This window comes from Cyprinodon tularosa, unplaced genomic scaffold (genome assembly GCF_016077235.1).
Source record: "Cyprinodon tularosa strain WSP-4 unplaced genomic scaffold, ASM1607723v1 ctg632, whole genome shotgun sequence".
Classification (NCBI taxonomy): domain Eukaryota; kingdom Metazoa; phylum Chordata; class Actinopteri; order Cyprinodontiformes; family Cyprinodontidae; genus Cyprinodon; species Cyprinodon tularosa.
Window position 1 is genome coordinate 309098 of NW_024039377.1, and position 14423 is coordinate 323520.

Genomic DNA, 14423 nt, shown 5'->3' on the forward strand with positions numbered 1-14423 from the left:
TTCAGGAAATCATTGGCAGGTGTCTAAAAGACCTTTAGAAGCAGACTGACATTTTTTTAGACATGCTTGAATCCACTCAAGAAGCATACACTGGGACACACTCACAGACTAACACACTGACCTTGTCAGATGTGATAACCGTCACATGATGGGAGCATTAAACATCATCCTTCATTTTTCACTCTGAATATTTCAGCAAAACCTTTGTGGATTTCACAAAGCCCAAATGAATAGGATGCATAAACACAACCTTCTACAGGAATGAAAAGATTTGTTGCAGAAAGGGGATTTATTCTTTTATACCTTTAAAAAACCAACAAAGACAGATACAAATGTCTAAAACTTTTAACTATTGATATATATATATATATATATATATATATATATATATATATATATATATATATATATAATTAATTGATTCTAAGAATCAATTCAAAGACAGAAAGTTTTGTACCAAAGCAACTACTAAACCTCAGATTACCAAGAACATTTTTTCTTACTCATTATTAAAATGGAAGTATACAACTTTATCACTTCTGAAAATCACAATAACATTTAAAATATTAATGGGAACATTAAAAAAAATATTATCTTTCTTCATGTCTTTTTGTGAAAAAGTAAAGGTTTCTTGATCATTTTCACAGTTTTTCAATGTAAAACAACAAACATCTGGGTCTATTTTTTTTTTTATTAAGCCAATTTATGGATTTTTTTTCATTTTCTTTTCTTTTCTGAAAAAGCGCGGAATAAATTTGTGATGCGACATGAGAAAAATAAAAGCCAGGCAGCATAGCACAAACTGTGAAAAACATGCTAAACATGTTGACGTTGACTCTTCAGCAACCCCCCAGACCAAACATGCATGCAGACACATAAGAGATAAAAACTCCCCTTTAACAGGAAAAAACTTCCAGCAGAACAAGCGTCAGTGTGAGGCTGACTGGGGGTTTAATGAGAGAGAAGCTGACTTACAAAATTAACCTTGTAGCACAGATTAATAGGTAGTTCAAATTAGAGTAACAAAAATGGATTTTAGTGATATGGCACTGATCCACACATTATTCAGTGAGTTAGCATGCAGTCATGAGTTCAATCAATAACATAGCCAACAAATAGCATATTTAAAATATTTTCCCCTGGTTGTGCAATATTTCTGATTTAGGGACCAGCAAAATGGGACAGATAAACTTCTATATTGGGTAATTTGACTTTTCATGTTATGTCGATGGACAACAAAATATCACAGAATGGGTTTTTCTATAAGCCTTTAATTTTGAAATTATAACTTCGGCACTTTAGTCTTTACTTATGAGTGCCACTATAATATAACTACTGTGCACCATATATCAAAGACACTTAGATATAAGTGCAAAGTTAGAAGCTTTTATCCATATCAAGTAATTTGCAGAATATGGCGTTATATTACATATGTTTTGTTGGTTAAAGCCTTTATAAATGCAATACTATTTTCTCTTAAAAAGTACTGTACAGAGAGAACGCAAATTTAAAGATTCAGCTGAACCTTCTTGTATCCTGTTCTATATTACCAGTGATGGGACTAACGGCGTTGAAACTAACGGCGTTACTAACGCCGTTACCTTGTTTTAGTAACGAGTAATCTAACTAATTACTTTGACTGTAACTATAACGCAGTTACCATTGCAGGCACCCCGTTACTGCGCGTTACTTAGGTCGCGCAATGAACCTTTTTTCATGATAGGACTCGTGCGCAGCTGCGTGAAGCTGACACCCCACCCACGTCAAAAAACTCTGCAAATAGACTGAATGGTTAGTGCAACGTTAGTGCAGATTTGTGCAGAAAAAAAATATTGTTTGTGCTACTTTTGTTTAAGAGATATTAAAGATTATTTTTTTTAGGTCATCCAGAGGTGCGCGCCTTGTCATGAGAGAGGGGAGGATGAGATTCCGTCTGTCAGTTGAATAGGTGGGTGTTTCTGCTGGTGGGTGTTAACGTACAGCACACAGAGAGAGATGAGGAGGATCCAGCAGCAAAACAGCGTTTTCCAGATGGAAATACCGGTGTTACGTCGAGCTGCGTTTCCCCATCACATAACGGTTTCCTCTGCATCTCCACACAGCGCAGGCGGCAAGAGTCACCGCGCAAGCGACAGGAAACGCGCATGCTTGCTAAAGGCGCGCAACAGTCGCTCTGTGCTCGCGCCACAGGAGAACTATGGAGAGCGTGAACGATCAAATGAACCTGACAACAGCCAGAAATGATAGCCTATATGGAGAAAGGGAGAAATCTGGATGGATGGATGGATGGATGGATGGATGGATGGATGGATGGATGGATGGATGGATGGATGGATGGATGGATGGATGGATGGATGGATGGATGGATGGATGGATGGATGGATGGATGGATGGATGGATGGATGGATGGATGGATGTTGCTATCTCAACCTACTGTATTTTTTATTTTAAACATTATTTGATGGCCTTTGTGGCAGGGATGGAGATCCATATTTTATGTCACACACAGAGTATACATCTAGATAGATAGATGTTGCAGTATCTATACCAACCCAAACACACAGGATTTCAGAATTAGACATCCCCAGTTATTAATTTCATATACTCACCAGATCTGAATGTCCTGTTATAAAACTTCACATCGCGTTCCCCCTGATGTCATTTACGTTGAGTTGCAATAAATGCTAAACTGTCTGCAGGTTCTTGTCTTTGTCGTCCGCTCTATTAAGCTGGCTTTGGAAACACACGGCGAGAAGGTGGGGGCTGGATGGTGAGGTTTACGGGGGCGAGAAACGCAAAAGTAACGCAATAGTTACTTTTACTAGTAACTAGTTACTTTTATTGTGGAGTAACTCAGTTAGTAACTCAGTTACTTTTTGGGAGAAGTAACTAGTAACTATAACTAATTACTTTTTCAAAGTAACGTGCCCAACACTGTATATTACAGATATACCTCTAGATATTCACTCAACTTTCTCTAAAACTGCCTCGACAGAAATGTAAAACATCTGGGCAACGGCTGTACAATTACATTCAACTTGGCTTAGTGGGAACGTTTATCATTTTGACATGTCATCACCCCGTAGCTTCATGGACGAAGTGGGAAAAATGAGCACATCTGTTCATTTAACTTTACCTTATTTAAAACTACCTGACTGTGTGTCATATATGTGGACTGTGTGCGGAAACAGCTCATTTTTCCCAGCTATCAGAAAAGGGTCCTACTACTACTTCTTCCAAACATCATATGTCAATCTGAACAGTGGGTCTCAAACAGCAGGTGAAGCTTGGATCAAAGGCGAGCCGCTTCAAATGTTAAGGCTTGGGGGAAACAACAGATGAGAAGAAAGAGAAAAATTAAAAAGGCTATGAAATTTCCAGTCCAGTAGGCTTACATGCAGTTTGATGCTAAGTAACTAAATAGAATTTACAGGTAAATATAACTAAGAATTGTATCAGATTATAAGAATTATACATAGATATAGAAGACAGACAGACCCTCCCTTTGAAGAAATCCAAGGACTGGTACTCTCAAAGGAATGCATTGAACGCAGGCTTGAATGTACTTCAGAGTTATACACCACAACTTCCTAATTAGCATTAATAAGATACAAGATTGAAGTCATGAAGGCTTATCCTCATCTTACTCTCTGTCCCTTAATATCTCAACTTTTCTGCTCTTAAACCAAAAAACAAAAACGAAAAACAAATTGACTGTAAAGCACAAAAGTATATCCGAATCACAGTATACAATTGGATTACAGTGGACTAAAATTGATTGATATAAACAAATTGATCAAATTAGACAAATAGCTAAACCTGTTTGTGTTGTAAATAGCATTGGTTCTATAAAAAAAAAGGGCTGAATGTGGCCTTCTCTTTACAAAAAACTAAATTATTTCTTAATCTTCTGGTCCATAGTGATCTGCTATCAGATTTTAAAGCATTGAGGAATACTGTTTAATTTTGCAACAGAGTAGTGTTGTCAGTGACCTCCAGGGACTCCAAATTTGGAAGGGTTTAGGTCTAGCCTCCTTGTGGCAAAAAAATGACATGGGGCTGCTTCAAAGTAAGGTTATCCATAATTTATAACCCGCTACAACAAGGTGGAGAAAAGCAAATATAAGAACTTTAAAATGATTTCAAAAAGGTACAGTGCAGTTATTGCAGAGAAACAAAAAAGGGAAATAATAGGGGAAATGTGATAAAAATGTCCTGTGCTGGTTAAAACAAAAGCAGCAGCATTCAATGAAACTGAAAAATACAGGAATCACTGATTCCTTTAAAAATTGTTTTATACTGGTATCTACGTTGAATAAAGTTTTTCCTCACTGACAAAAACTTTCTCATTAGGACAAATATTTCCTGTGACAGTAGAAAAAAAAGTGAAATAGGCAAGTCACCTTACATATTTACCTATAGCACAGTTCAGGACAAGGACAATTCAAAGTGCTTTACATTAATCAAGCAATAAAATATAAGAAAGATAAAAGCAGAATAAAAGCAAATGAAGATAAAAGCAGGTAGTAACACAAACAAACAACCTTAAACTTACAATAACTCGGTTATCAACACCCAAAGGCAGTTCTAAACAAATGGGTTTTTAACTATGACTTAAAAAAATGCACTTTTACAGTTTTCTGGAAGTTTGTTCCAGATACCAGACACTTCCCAGTAACTGACACTCTCAGAACCTTGTTTGATGCCAATGTTAGTTTATTATGTGATGGGATTGTCATATCAGAAATCAGAAATGCATGTTTAGATAGTCAAATCAGAGGCAAAGTAATCCAATTAGGCCATTTTGAAGTTTTAGAAGAAAAGTCCCTCTTACACATAGGTTTTTAAAGGTGTACTGCACCCACCCCAGTGTATTGAGATCCTGTCCACTTATTTCCCATTACCCTCTGTGCTTCAGATCAATAGTTAATTACATCCAAAAATGCTCATCTTATCCAGTTAGAGAACCGGACAGTGCCGGTGCAGGTGGATATTTGCCTGGCAGAGGAATTCAGTGTTACGCAGGGTGAGAACTGTCCTCCCACTACTGCTACTTATTGGCCCATCAGTGTCTCTCTTGGAAGCTGGCATTCCATTTTGCCATGCAGGCACTTCATTTTTCTCCACCCTACTTTCCCTCTCTTGCGCTAATACGGGCAACCCACACATAGAGACACAAGTATTCATGCACAATTTCTCTGCACTCTTGCTAAGAGACCAGTGTTTAATAAGTGATTACATTTATGGAGAGGAGAAGGGCAGCAGAGTGGTGAAATATGCCCACATGTCCCGAACCTGGACGAGGGGCTGGTACTTACTCATTAATAATGGGACAGGCTCCAGGCCCAGGCCCTTAGCTTCCCATCTCTGCTCATTTCCTTTCTACATATCAAAGCTCCCTATGTATTGCCCTGCATATAGAGAATCATACACATTCACATTTGTGCCTGCGCATGCGTGTGTGCGTGCATGTCTTAGTCCCTGTGAGAAACAGCCTGTGGAGGAGCAGGCTTTTATTTAATCAGAAGTGGAACAGCTTCCACCACCGCCTATAATTTCAGCCCTATTAACGTGGTGCAGTTAATTCCTCTGAGCATTGAGACGCAGCATCCTTTGAGCTTCTAATTCACTTTACATGCAAACTGTACCACAAGCTTCTTTTTGTACAAAGGGAACTTTACATTTTGCACAATTATACTTGAAAGACAAGGGAATAGCTGAAAAATCTTGCTATGTGGTTATCAAATATGCACAGTGAGTTAAACTAATATCCAAATGAGTTTGAAAAAGACATTTAGAAAGCTCAAACGTTGTGTCCTCATTGGACCTTTCCCCTCTTTACTCTAACATTACTGAATTGTGGCCTTACAGCACTAGCCCCTAAGTTAACTAACATCACAATGTGACTAACTGACAACGACATATTCTACAACAACCATAAAATGATTCTTTGATCCTACAATCACATAACCCCAACTATCTCTTTACCCCTTTTTCCTAATCCAGCAAATTTTGCTCTTATAAAATTTTTAAGCAAAGGAAAGCCTCACGTCTACCCTTTTGTAATATACCCAGCAATAGATCAAGCCTGCCTCTGTTTAAAAAAAGAATAAGGGTGACAGACAGAGATGCACCGATCCTGTTTTTTCTGATCCAATCAGATACTGATACCTGGGCTGAGCCTATCAGCCGATGTCTAACACCGATCCGATTCAACTGTTGAATGACATGTGAGTGAATGCTTTACCCTTGACATAATTACTGTTAAAATAAGGTAACTGTACTTTATATTATTTATTAACAACTCATCAGCAAAAAGAAAAAAAAAACTAACCATTCCATGTTAAGTCTACTTGAGTGGATCTTCAATATCTAATCAGCAATGTCTGAATCAGCTAAGTTGTCAATATCAGAGCCGATATCCGACCCAGGTATCGGATCAGTGCATCTGTAGTGTGAGGGAGGATAATAAGAAAGGGAAATAAGTGATAGAGAAGTTAGAAAAGGAGCAGACAATGTACAGGTTTGGGGAAGACAGCAAGTGAGAAACCTAAGATATGCCTTGATATTCTATCAACAAACCATGAACCATTTCTAGTTTTATCCCAATACAAATGTGATTTATATATCCTACCTGGTCAATACCTCATAGAAATAACATATCTCTGCAATTACAGCAACAGGCTTTAGAGGATTGTGTCAACCAGCTTTGAACGTCTAGGAAATGAAATTTGGAAAGTAGCTCAAGCTCAACTTTGTTGGACTGCCAATAATTTTTGAGATTAGATTAGGTCTGGACTTTAAGTAGGCTATCAAAAAACATGAAGCTAAACCTAAACCATTCCCTTTTAAATATAGGTTTCAAATAATTGTCCTGCTGGATGGTAGAACACCACAATGTGGAAAGGAAGTGGTTGAACTGGATTGCAATCATCTTAAAACTGGACTATGTGAAAAGTGGGTTAAAAAAAAACGCTCAATCAATCGTTTCTTTTCTCACCTCTCTATTCAGCAAATATCGTTGGCCCTTCCTTTTCCTGCTGATTGAACAACTGTCACCCAATCAACGAGAAAGGTGATAATGGAGAGGAAGAAAAGCTCAGAAGCAGAAAAGAAGAAAAGCACATTTTTCACACAACCACCATCGGTAGTGAGGTTAGCCAGGTCAGTGCGGCCAATCACTGACTAGCATTTCTATTTTCCGCAACGTGAAGCTTGAAGGGTTATCTCTTAGTTTCTGCTCCTGTGCGTATCAAACCGTTTCATTCCTTGTGTGTGCGTATTGTGTCGGAAAAAATGATGGAACTGGCTTTTGCAGCAAACAGATGACTCACACAGTTTGAGGTTGAACTGTATCACAAGCGTCGCCGCTCCCACTCCTGCTTTCTAATATGTTATGTATGTTGCTGATGCAGTGGGTCTGCTTATCCCCCGATGATTGGACAGATAAGGCTTTAGCGCTCATCCCGCAGTCTGCCACCTGCTCAGATAAGAGTGGGGCACGGAGTGCGGCCGGTGGAACCTAACACCGTTGATAGCATCTCTGAGGCAAATCTCTGGACAGAGGAATGTCTAGAAGACACAGCCTGATGATGTGGTAAACAACACAAGATAGCATGTGAGGAACAGGTCTGGACTTCAAAGCAAATAAAAAAAGCACAAACACGCATTCGATACAGCACTCCCAGAGCTCTGTTCCTCTGTTTTTTCCCTTGATACTGCTCACTTTCACGCTAGGGGGCTACAAAAAAAAGTGCACATGCAAAAGCTTCCAGTCTGTATCCGCCATCTGGCCCTCCCAAGGCTCAGATGTCTCTGGGGTAAGGTGAGCTCCGAGGGGGCCTCACTATGTGTTTATATTTGATATGTGGGGGTGTGTTTGCATATGTGAGCATGAAAGTGAAAGATGAAAACGGAAAACAAAAGTATATTCAATTAAGTGGTGAGAGTTTGTAATATCCTGTCATGCAAATGAAAAAAGACGCACAGATCAGTCTACATTGATGCATGACTGTGCAGCATATTTACAGGACTGCAGGCACACCAACTGCTTGCAAGTGTTTGCACTAGAGTCGTCATAGCTGACTGGCTCGGTTGTCTAAAAGCGCCTTAACACCAAGTAGTTGCACCACTGTGGGCAAAATAGGGGCCCTATTATGAGATGAGGGCATGTACAGGCCAAGTTGGCCATAATAGCTGTGGCACTATACTGATGACAAATGAACACCCCTTGTAGTAGAAACCGAGAGGAAAAAAACAGAATTTACTTCAGGTGGTCCCAGTTTAACAGTATTGCCTATGGCTAAAACACACTCATGTGAGCACTTTACAGGTAATTCTTCACACCTTTTCAGCTCCATACTGCATAAAGCCAGTCAACGTTGTTTCAGTTTTATTTTTATTCTTCGTTTTTTTTTTTATATATCAGTTTGGAAATGGCAGAGAGACGTAAAGGAACAGTCTGCCTTTCACATTCAAAGGAGAATCAATGGGACTTTTTTTTAGGCTGTTTCCTCTGTGCAGCTGGCGAACTCACACAAGTTACATTGAGAAGCACAGCTTCTAATGCTACACCCGCCTCACAAGGTAACTCGACATTTATGGAACGTCAGCTGGTACAGAAAATTAGGAGACATAACTGGAAATTACTAGGGCCTGATTAAACATGTAAGACTCTGACAAGAAATAAAAAAGCACTGTACCCACACATTAGATAACACATTATTTACAGATTTAGTGGGCAGCCCACCATGCAGCAAAAGACAGGAAAGATGACAGAAAAATAATGAGCCCTAAAAGTTGCTCCAGTCACTGATAAAAGGATGCAATTTCATTTTAGAAGAAAACAACCTCACAGTGTATAGTAGTATTAAGATTCCAGAGTAAGATTCCCAGAAAAACAAAAAATCACAATGAAGTAAACCTATTCTCTCTATCTTTTACATAACTGTTCCTGCTGAAGCCTTAATGATGCCACATTTCACTTTCTCATTCCATTTTTTCCTAAATAAAAATCTACATTAAGCAATGCACTACATGATTCACAATTTAGAAAACTGACCAATCAGAAAACTGATTGCAGACCATTAATTGGAAAACATATTAATTTCTCTTTTATTCTCTCCTGTTTCCTTTTTTTGCATAGCCTCTATTTCAATACTTCCCCATATAATTGCTGTCATTTAGATATTTCTTTGCTCAAATAGTCTCAAACCCTTAAAAAAAAGTATTAAAATAAGACAACATTTTTGATTATGCCACAGGTCGATGTTCCTCCTGTAAAAAGAACATTAACTTACATAAATCTGGTCTTGACTATAATTAGGCTCTATCGGGACTGCTCTTTTGGACACATCTCACTTGTATCACACCCAATAAGCACAGTTAGAAGTGACAGAATGCAATATGCTGCGGCTTTATTACTCAACTCCTCTTTGCTGTACCTGAAAACATACACCTAATCACTCCCTGCCTGTAGCCAGCTCCCACGCAGTAGCAAAACCAGGGTCAAAAAACCCCCACAGTATAATCTGTCAGTTTTCATAGATAGCGCATAAGCTGTCAGGGAAGAGAATGTTGTCCACGTTAAGGATAATATTGGACAATCTTCTACACCCTCTCTACAATGTGTGAATCACAGCAGCCTATTTAGTGATTAACTAGTTCCATCAATATGCTCTAGAAAACACCAAAGGAACTCATTCACACCCCTGTCAATCAGTTGTTCTAACCCTTTTATTCTAATATGCTTCTGTAAACAAACATCTTTAATTTTATGTCATATTTTTTCATTTTAACTGAGCAGCTTTCTTTCTTTCTGATTCTGGTTCATGTAGTTGACTTATAAGTGCAAAAGAAGGCATTATGTTAAATCCTTCAGCAAGGAGAGAGGGACATACTGTAGTATCAATATATATATATATATATATATATATATATATATATATATATATATATATATATATATATAAGGGTATATTGCAGGCACGTGCAAACAAGCAGTATTTATCAAAATCTTGCTTTTGTTAAAAAAAAAAATTAAAGAACATTTTAGTAAAGTCTTGTAAGTCATTTTTTTATAAAGCATTTATAGGTTTGACAAAAGTCCAAATAAATGAATCCCATGGTTCAATCTTTAGCCCTGCTATGGACTGGCGACCTGTCCAGGGTGTTCCCCGCCTTTCGCCTTAGACAGCTGGAGATAGGCACCAGCAGCCCTCGCAACCCCGCTTGGGATAAGTGTGACGGAAAATGGATGGATGGATGGTTCAATCTTCCTAACTGAGCACAGTTAAGTGAGACCTGGATAAGCTGTCCTTAGTTCAAATTATTTACGTTACAAACATAACGAAATGAAGTTACCTAAAACTGCACAACACTGCATGTAGCTGATTTGTTATTATCACGCTTTATATTGACTTTGAAAAAAAAAATATTTGGTCATTAATTTGTAAACAAATTAAAATACTGTCCACAACTGGGTAATTCACAAATGAATATGTTTTTTATATACCTTAAATCATTTGGCATGTTGCTTTACCTCAATATATTTGGACAAGAAAACTTTCTTTATTCCGATTTGCAGGATATTTAGAGTTTAAAATCAATGGAAAAGCTACAAAACATCTCAATATTTCTGCAGAGTTTAAAACAAAAGATCAATATCAGAAGAATCTCCTTTTGATTATAAGACACCTGACACTTCTTATGATAATACCATATTATTCCTTCAATGTTCTTCATTGCATTATCTAAGGATAAAGCATTACGGCTCTCTAATACATGTAAACATCATCCTGTGGGACTGTTTACAGAACATTGATAAGATATTCAAATCCGACTCATATCTAATACATAAAATATTTTACATCATAAGTTGACCTGAATGAGGCATCTACTGTTGAATAACCATTATAAAAGAGTCTTTTCTTCTCTAACTTTCCTTGCTTTTCTCTCTTTCAGTCTACTCATTGGTAAAGCATGCATGGTTTTTCTGACCTCCACTCTTCTGTCTCTGTTATCTTTTCATCTCCTTCTGTCTCTGTCTATCTTCAAACAGCTGTGTTTAATCCTCGCTTCCCTCAATTTCTTCCCCGCCCCCCCTCTCCTCCACCCCGTTCTGGGCCGTTAAATGAGCGGGTTTATCTAGGCCTAATTGGTTTAAGGGCAAACAGAAATAAGCAATGACCCTCAGAGCAGAAGAGAATGACTTCTGCTGTTGCTGTTTGAAGAAGAATCCTTGCAGCACTGTGATGAGAAAGGAAAAGGCAAGAGTCAAAAGGAAAGAAGAATCACAAAAAACTAAAGAGGAGAGAATTTTGCTGGAGAAATAAGAACAGCAGGAAGGTTTAAAGAGAAGTCGGTACATAGAGCGAACGGATAGGAAATAAGAAACGAAACTAACATGCTTGAAAAATACCAGTGTGTGTTTTTCTGTCATATAAGAGCTGTTCAGTTCCTTCAGTGTAAGGTTAATCTCATATACAAAGCATCTTAATTATAAATTGGAATATGTTTCACATTACATTTAACAGGAACGTTCCATGAAAAAATTAAGACGGATATGATTTTGTAGATATTCTTAAATGGTAACTGCACAGGAATACATGGGGATAAATAAAGAACACGCAATTAGTTAAATAACTATGAAGTTATGAATGCTATTTTTTCATAGTCATCCATGTATACTAGGAAGTTAAATAATATATCAATACATCAAATTTTCTTCATCTATCTGTGCAATATCAGATCAAAAAAGGGGGATAGCCCCATAACCAATCCAATAGGTAGTGTGCTGTGAAAATTTCATTTAGATATATACACAAATTAGTTCAATTTATTCTTATTACAGACTTCTTTACTTAAAACTCTTATATGCTTGCCACTCCTTATATTGTAAACATTTTCCAAAATACCTCTTTTTTAGTGCTTTTACTCTATTGTGACTAGTTTATCAGTATGTTTATGAGTTGCTAACCCAATGGGTGTGTGTGAAGTTACAGGTCAGATATATCAATTATTTCAACCATGCATCAGTATGGCTGAAATTATAAAAAATACACAGACACAAGCGAACACACATGAATTTGTGTTCTCGTAAGTTGATTTGGACTCGTCGTCAGATCAGGAATGGTTTACATAGACTGGTGTCAGACTCCACTTTCTCTCATGTGTATCAGAAAAAGGAAAACAAAAACAGAAGCTAATTGGAGTTTAGATCAGTGAAGATTTTAACCTTCCCATGTGGCCACCTACTCTTCAATTAGCAACCCAAACAAGAAAATCACTTTAATCTTTGATAGGGAGGCAACCCATGGGCAATATCTGTATACCCATTTGCTTCTTTCTCATCCCACACCCTCTTTTACTATGCAGTTAAATGCTACTTTCTTTCCCTCCTATCCAGCCTCTCGTCTCTCAACTGTTTGCAATAATCTAACATGAGATAAACATCCAAACCTCAAAATTATCATTCTCAAAAAGGTAGCAATTTGGTATGTTGCTTTGATATGTGTAGCCAGGGTTAAAATGGGATGAGCACAAACAGAGTAAATCCAAGAGCTGGGAAGGAATCTACTGTAGGAGCAGAATGATTGAAGACAAAATCTTTGTATTGAGGAAACTAATTGTGATCAACTCATTTATAAGGGGGTGGATAAACAGAAGCAAGTGAGTTCCTGTCTGTGTTGTCAAGGGAAGCATGAAGGGAAAGACTTACACACCCATGATTGGAGGCAGCTGGTTTTATCTACCCAACAGATATACTGGCTGAGGCCATTCAGCCCAGAGTCCCGTCCCATGAGGTAACACAGAGGAAATGAAAAACACATTTAACTGAGGAGATGGTGGCTACTGTACAAGTGGAGGCTTGTCAAGACCAGTGTCTCAAAAAAAAAGAAATAAATTAAAGATGCAAAACTGGAAACAGGAGAAAGAACTGCATATTACGCGTTATCTTTCATGCGTAAAATGCATACGTTCAGAATCTATATGAAATTGTGTTTATGAATAGATGCAATAGGAGGGATTTTTTTGGAGATAATATGAGACATGAAAAATAGGAGATACACAAAATATGTATAATAATAATATGTAATATGTAAGGGTAATTGATCTGAGGATAAAAAACAAGAGTAGGATAAAAATGAAAAAAGAAAGATCAAATCTATGTCCTATGTTTCTCAAGCTGTTACGTGTGTCGTTATAAATGTGTTTAAATGACACAAAGTTCTGTTGATCATTAAAAAAAAAAAAGCACCAGCACTGCGGGGAGATGCTGTTCCATAAAGACAGAAGAACCGAAGCAATCCGAAGCGACCCACGTGTGTGACATCCCTGGAAGCCGGGGAGATGCAGGCGCTGGCCAGCAGAAACACCAGGACGCATCTCCCTCTCCAAAGACATCACAACGCGCGCAGTACAAAAGCAGCGTTTCCAACATTTGTAGCAATGAAACCTATCCAATCTCAGATTGGTTATTTACCTTCCATCGCAGAGGATGTGATGACCAGGAGGGATAAAAGCGCAAACAAATCCACTGACATGGCAGAAGGGTTAGTCTCCACAAACCTGTGTCCCATCCAAAAAAAAATATATGTAATCAAGACGCACGGCGCGCGTCAAGGAAAAGAAATCCTTCGCTTTGTCAGCGCGGTACTCCAGCAGACAGCCTCTTGTTGTGAGTCACATTTCAAGCCGTAGTAAACAATGTGTGACAATCAGCGCTGAGGGAGAAGCGAGTGTAGGGGCAGATGGGGGGGTGTGTGAAGTTGGGGAGGATGGGGTGGAGGGGTCCGAGGAGTGGCTATGGGAAGGTGGAGGGGGGGGTACGATGTTGCATGCTCACAGACTCATTAGAGGGTCGGAGCCAATCAACGACTTGTGGCTGAAACTCACTAACCAATGGCCAAGCCGCCGCTCCACCTACTTTGCATTGTCAAAACACAAAACTTTTCCTTGACCTATTTGAATCGGCCTCCCGATGCACTGAAGGGACATGACGCCACCACTTGGCGCGCGGCCGTTACTGCATCTTGTGTTCCTCTTATGGTCCCGTTTTTTTCTTTTCAGTCAGCCACCTGCCTGTGGCTCAGACTCACAATTTGTAAAACACTTTAACAAGAGTGTCACCTATAACATTCACTTTTATTTGGAAATGCTACTGTTTTTGCCAGACATTTTATTCCAACATTTTCTAATATAGGTGAGGAATCTCTGCTATGAAATGTCATGTTGATTTAACTTCCTCACAGTTAAAAAATAAAATAAATAAATCACTGCCTTCATTTGCATCTCCTTTGATGGCTTTGACAAATTCAGCTTTACCTCCCAATGCTTTTTAACAGGCATTGCACATCAATCCTTTTCTCTCACCCTGGACCTCTCACCCTCTTTTTTTGTGTGCGTGTGTGTTGCAACAGATG

The 14423-nt window shown here is 38.4% G+C and overlaps 1 protein-coding gene across 2 annotated transcripts in view; it reads right to left on the reverse strand.

Annotated features, from left to right (window-relative positions):
• The window catches only part of LOC119798658 (ephrin type-B receptor 1-B), a 238211-nt gene extending 224431 nt beyond the window's left edge, over positions 1-13780 (reverse strand). The window contains exon 1 of one of the 2 annotated variants that reach the window (XM_038308216.1): positions 13484-13780. In XM_038308216.1, coding sequence (XP_038164144.1) covers positions 13484-13580 — 97 coding nt within the window. In that variant the 5' untranslated portion in view covers positions 13581-13780. The remainder of the gene's footprint in view (positions 1-13483) is intronic. The other variant, XM_038308215.1, reaches the window with a different exon arrangement.
• Positions 13781-14423: the final 643 nt, after the last annotated feature.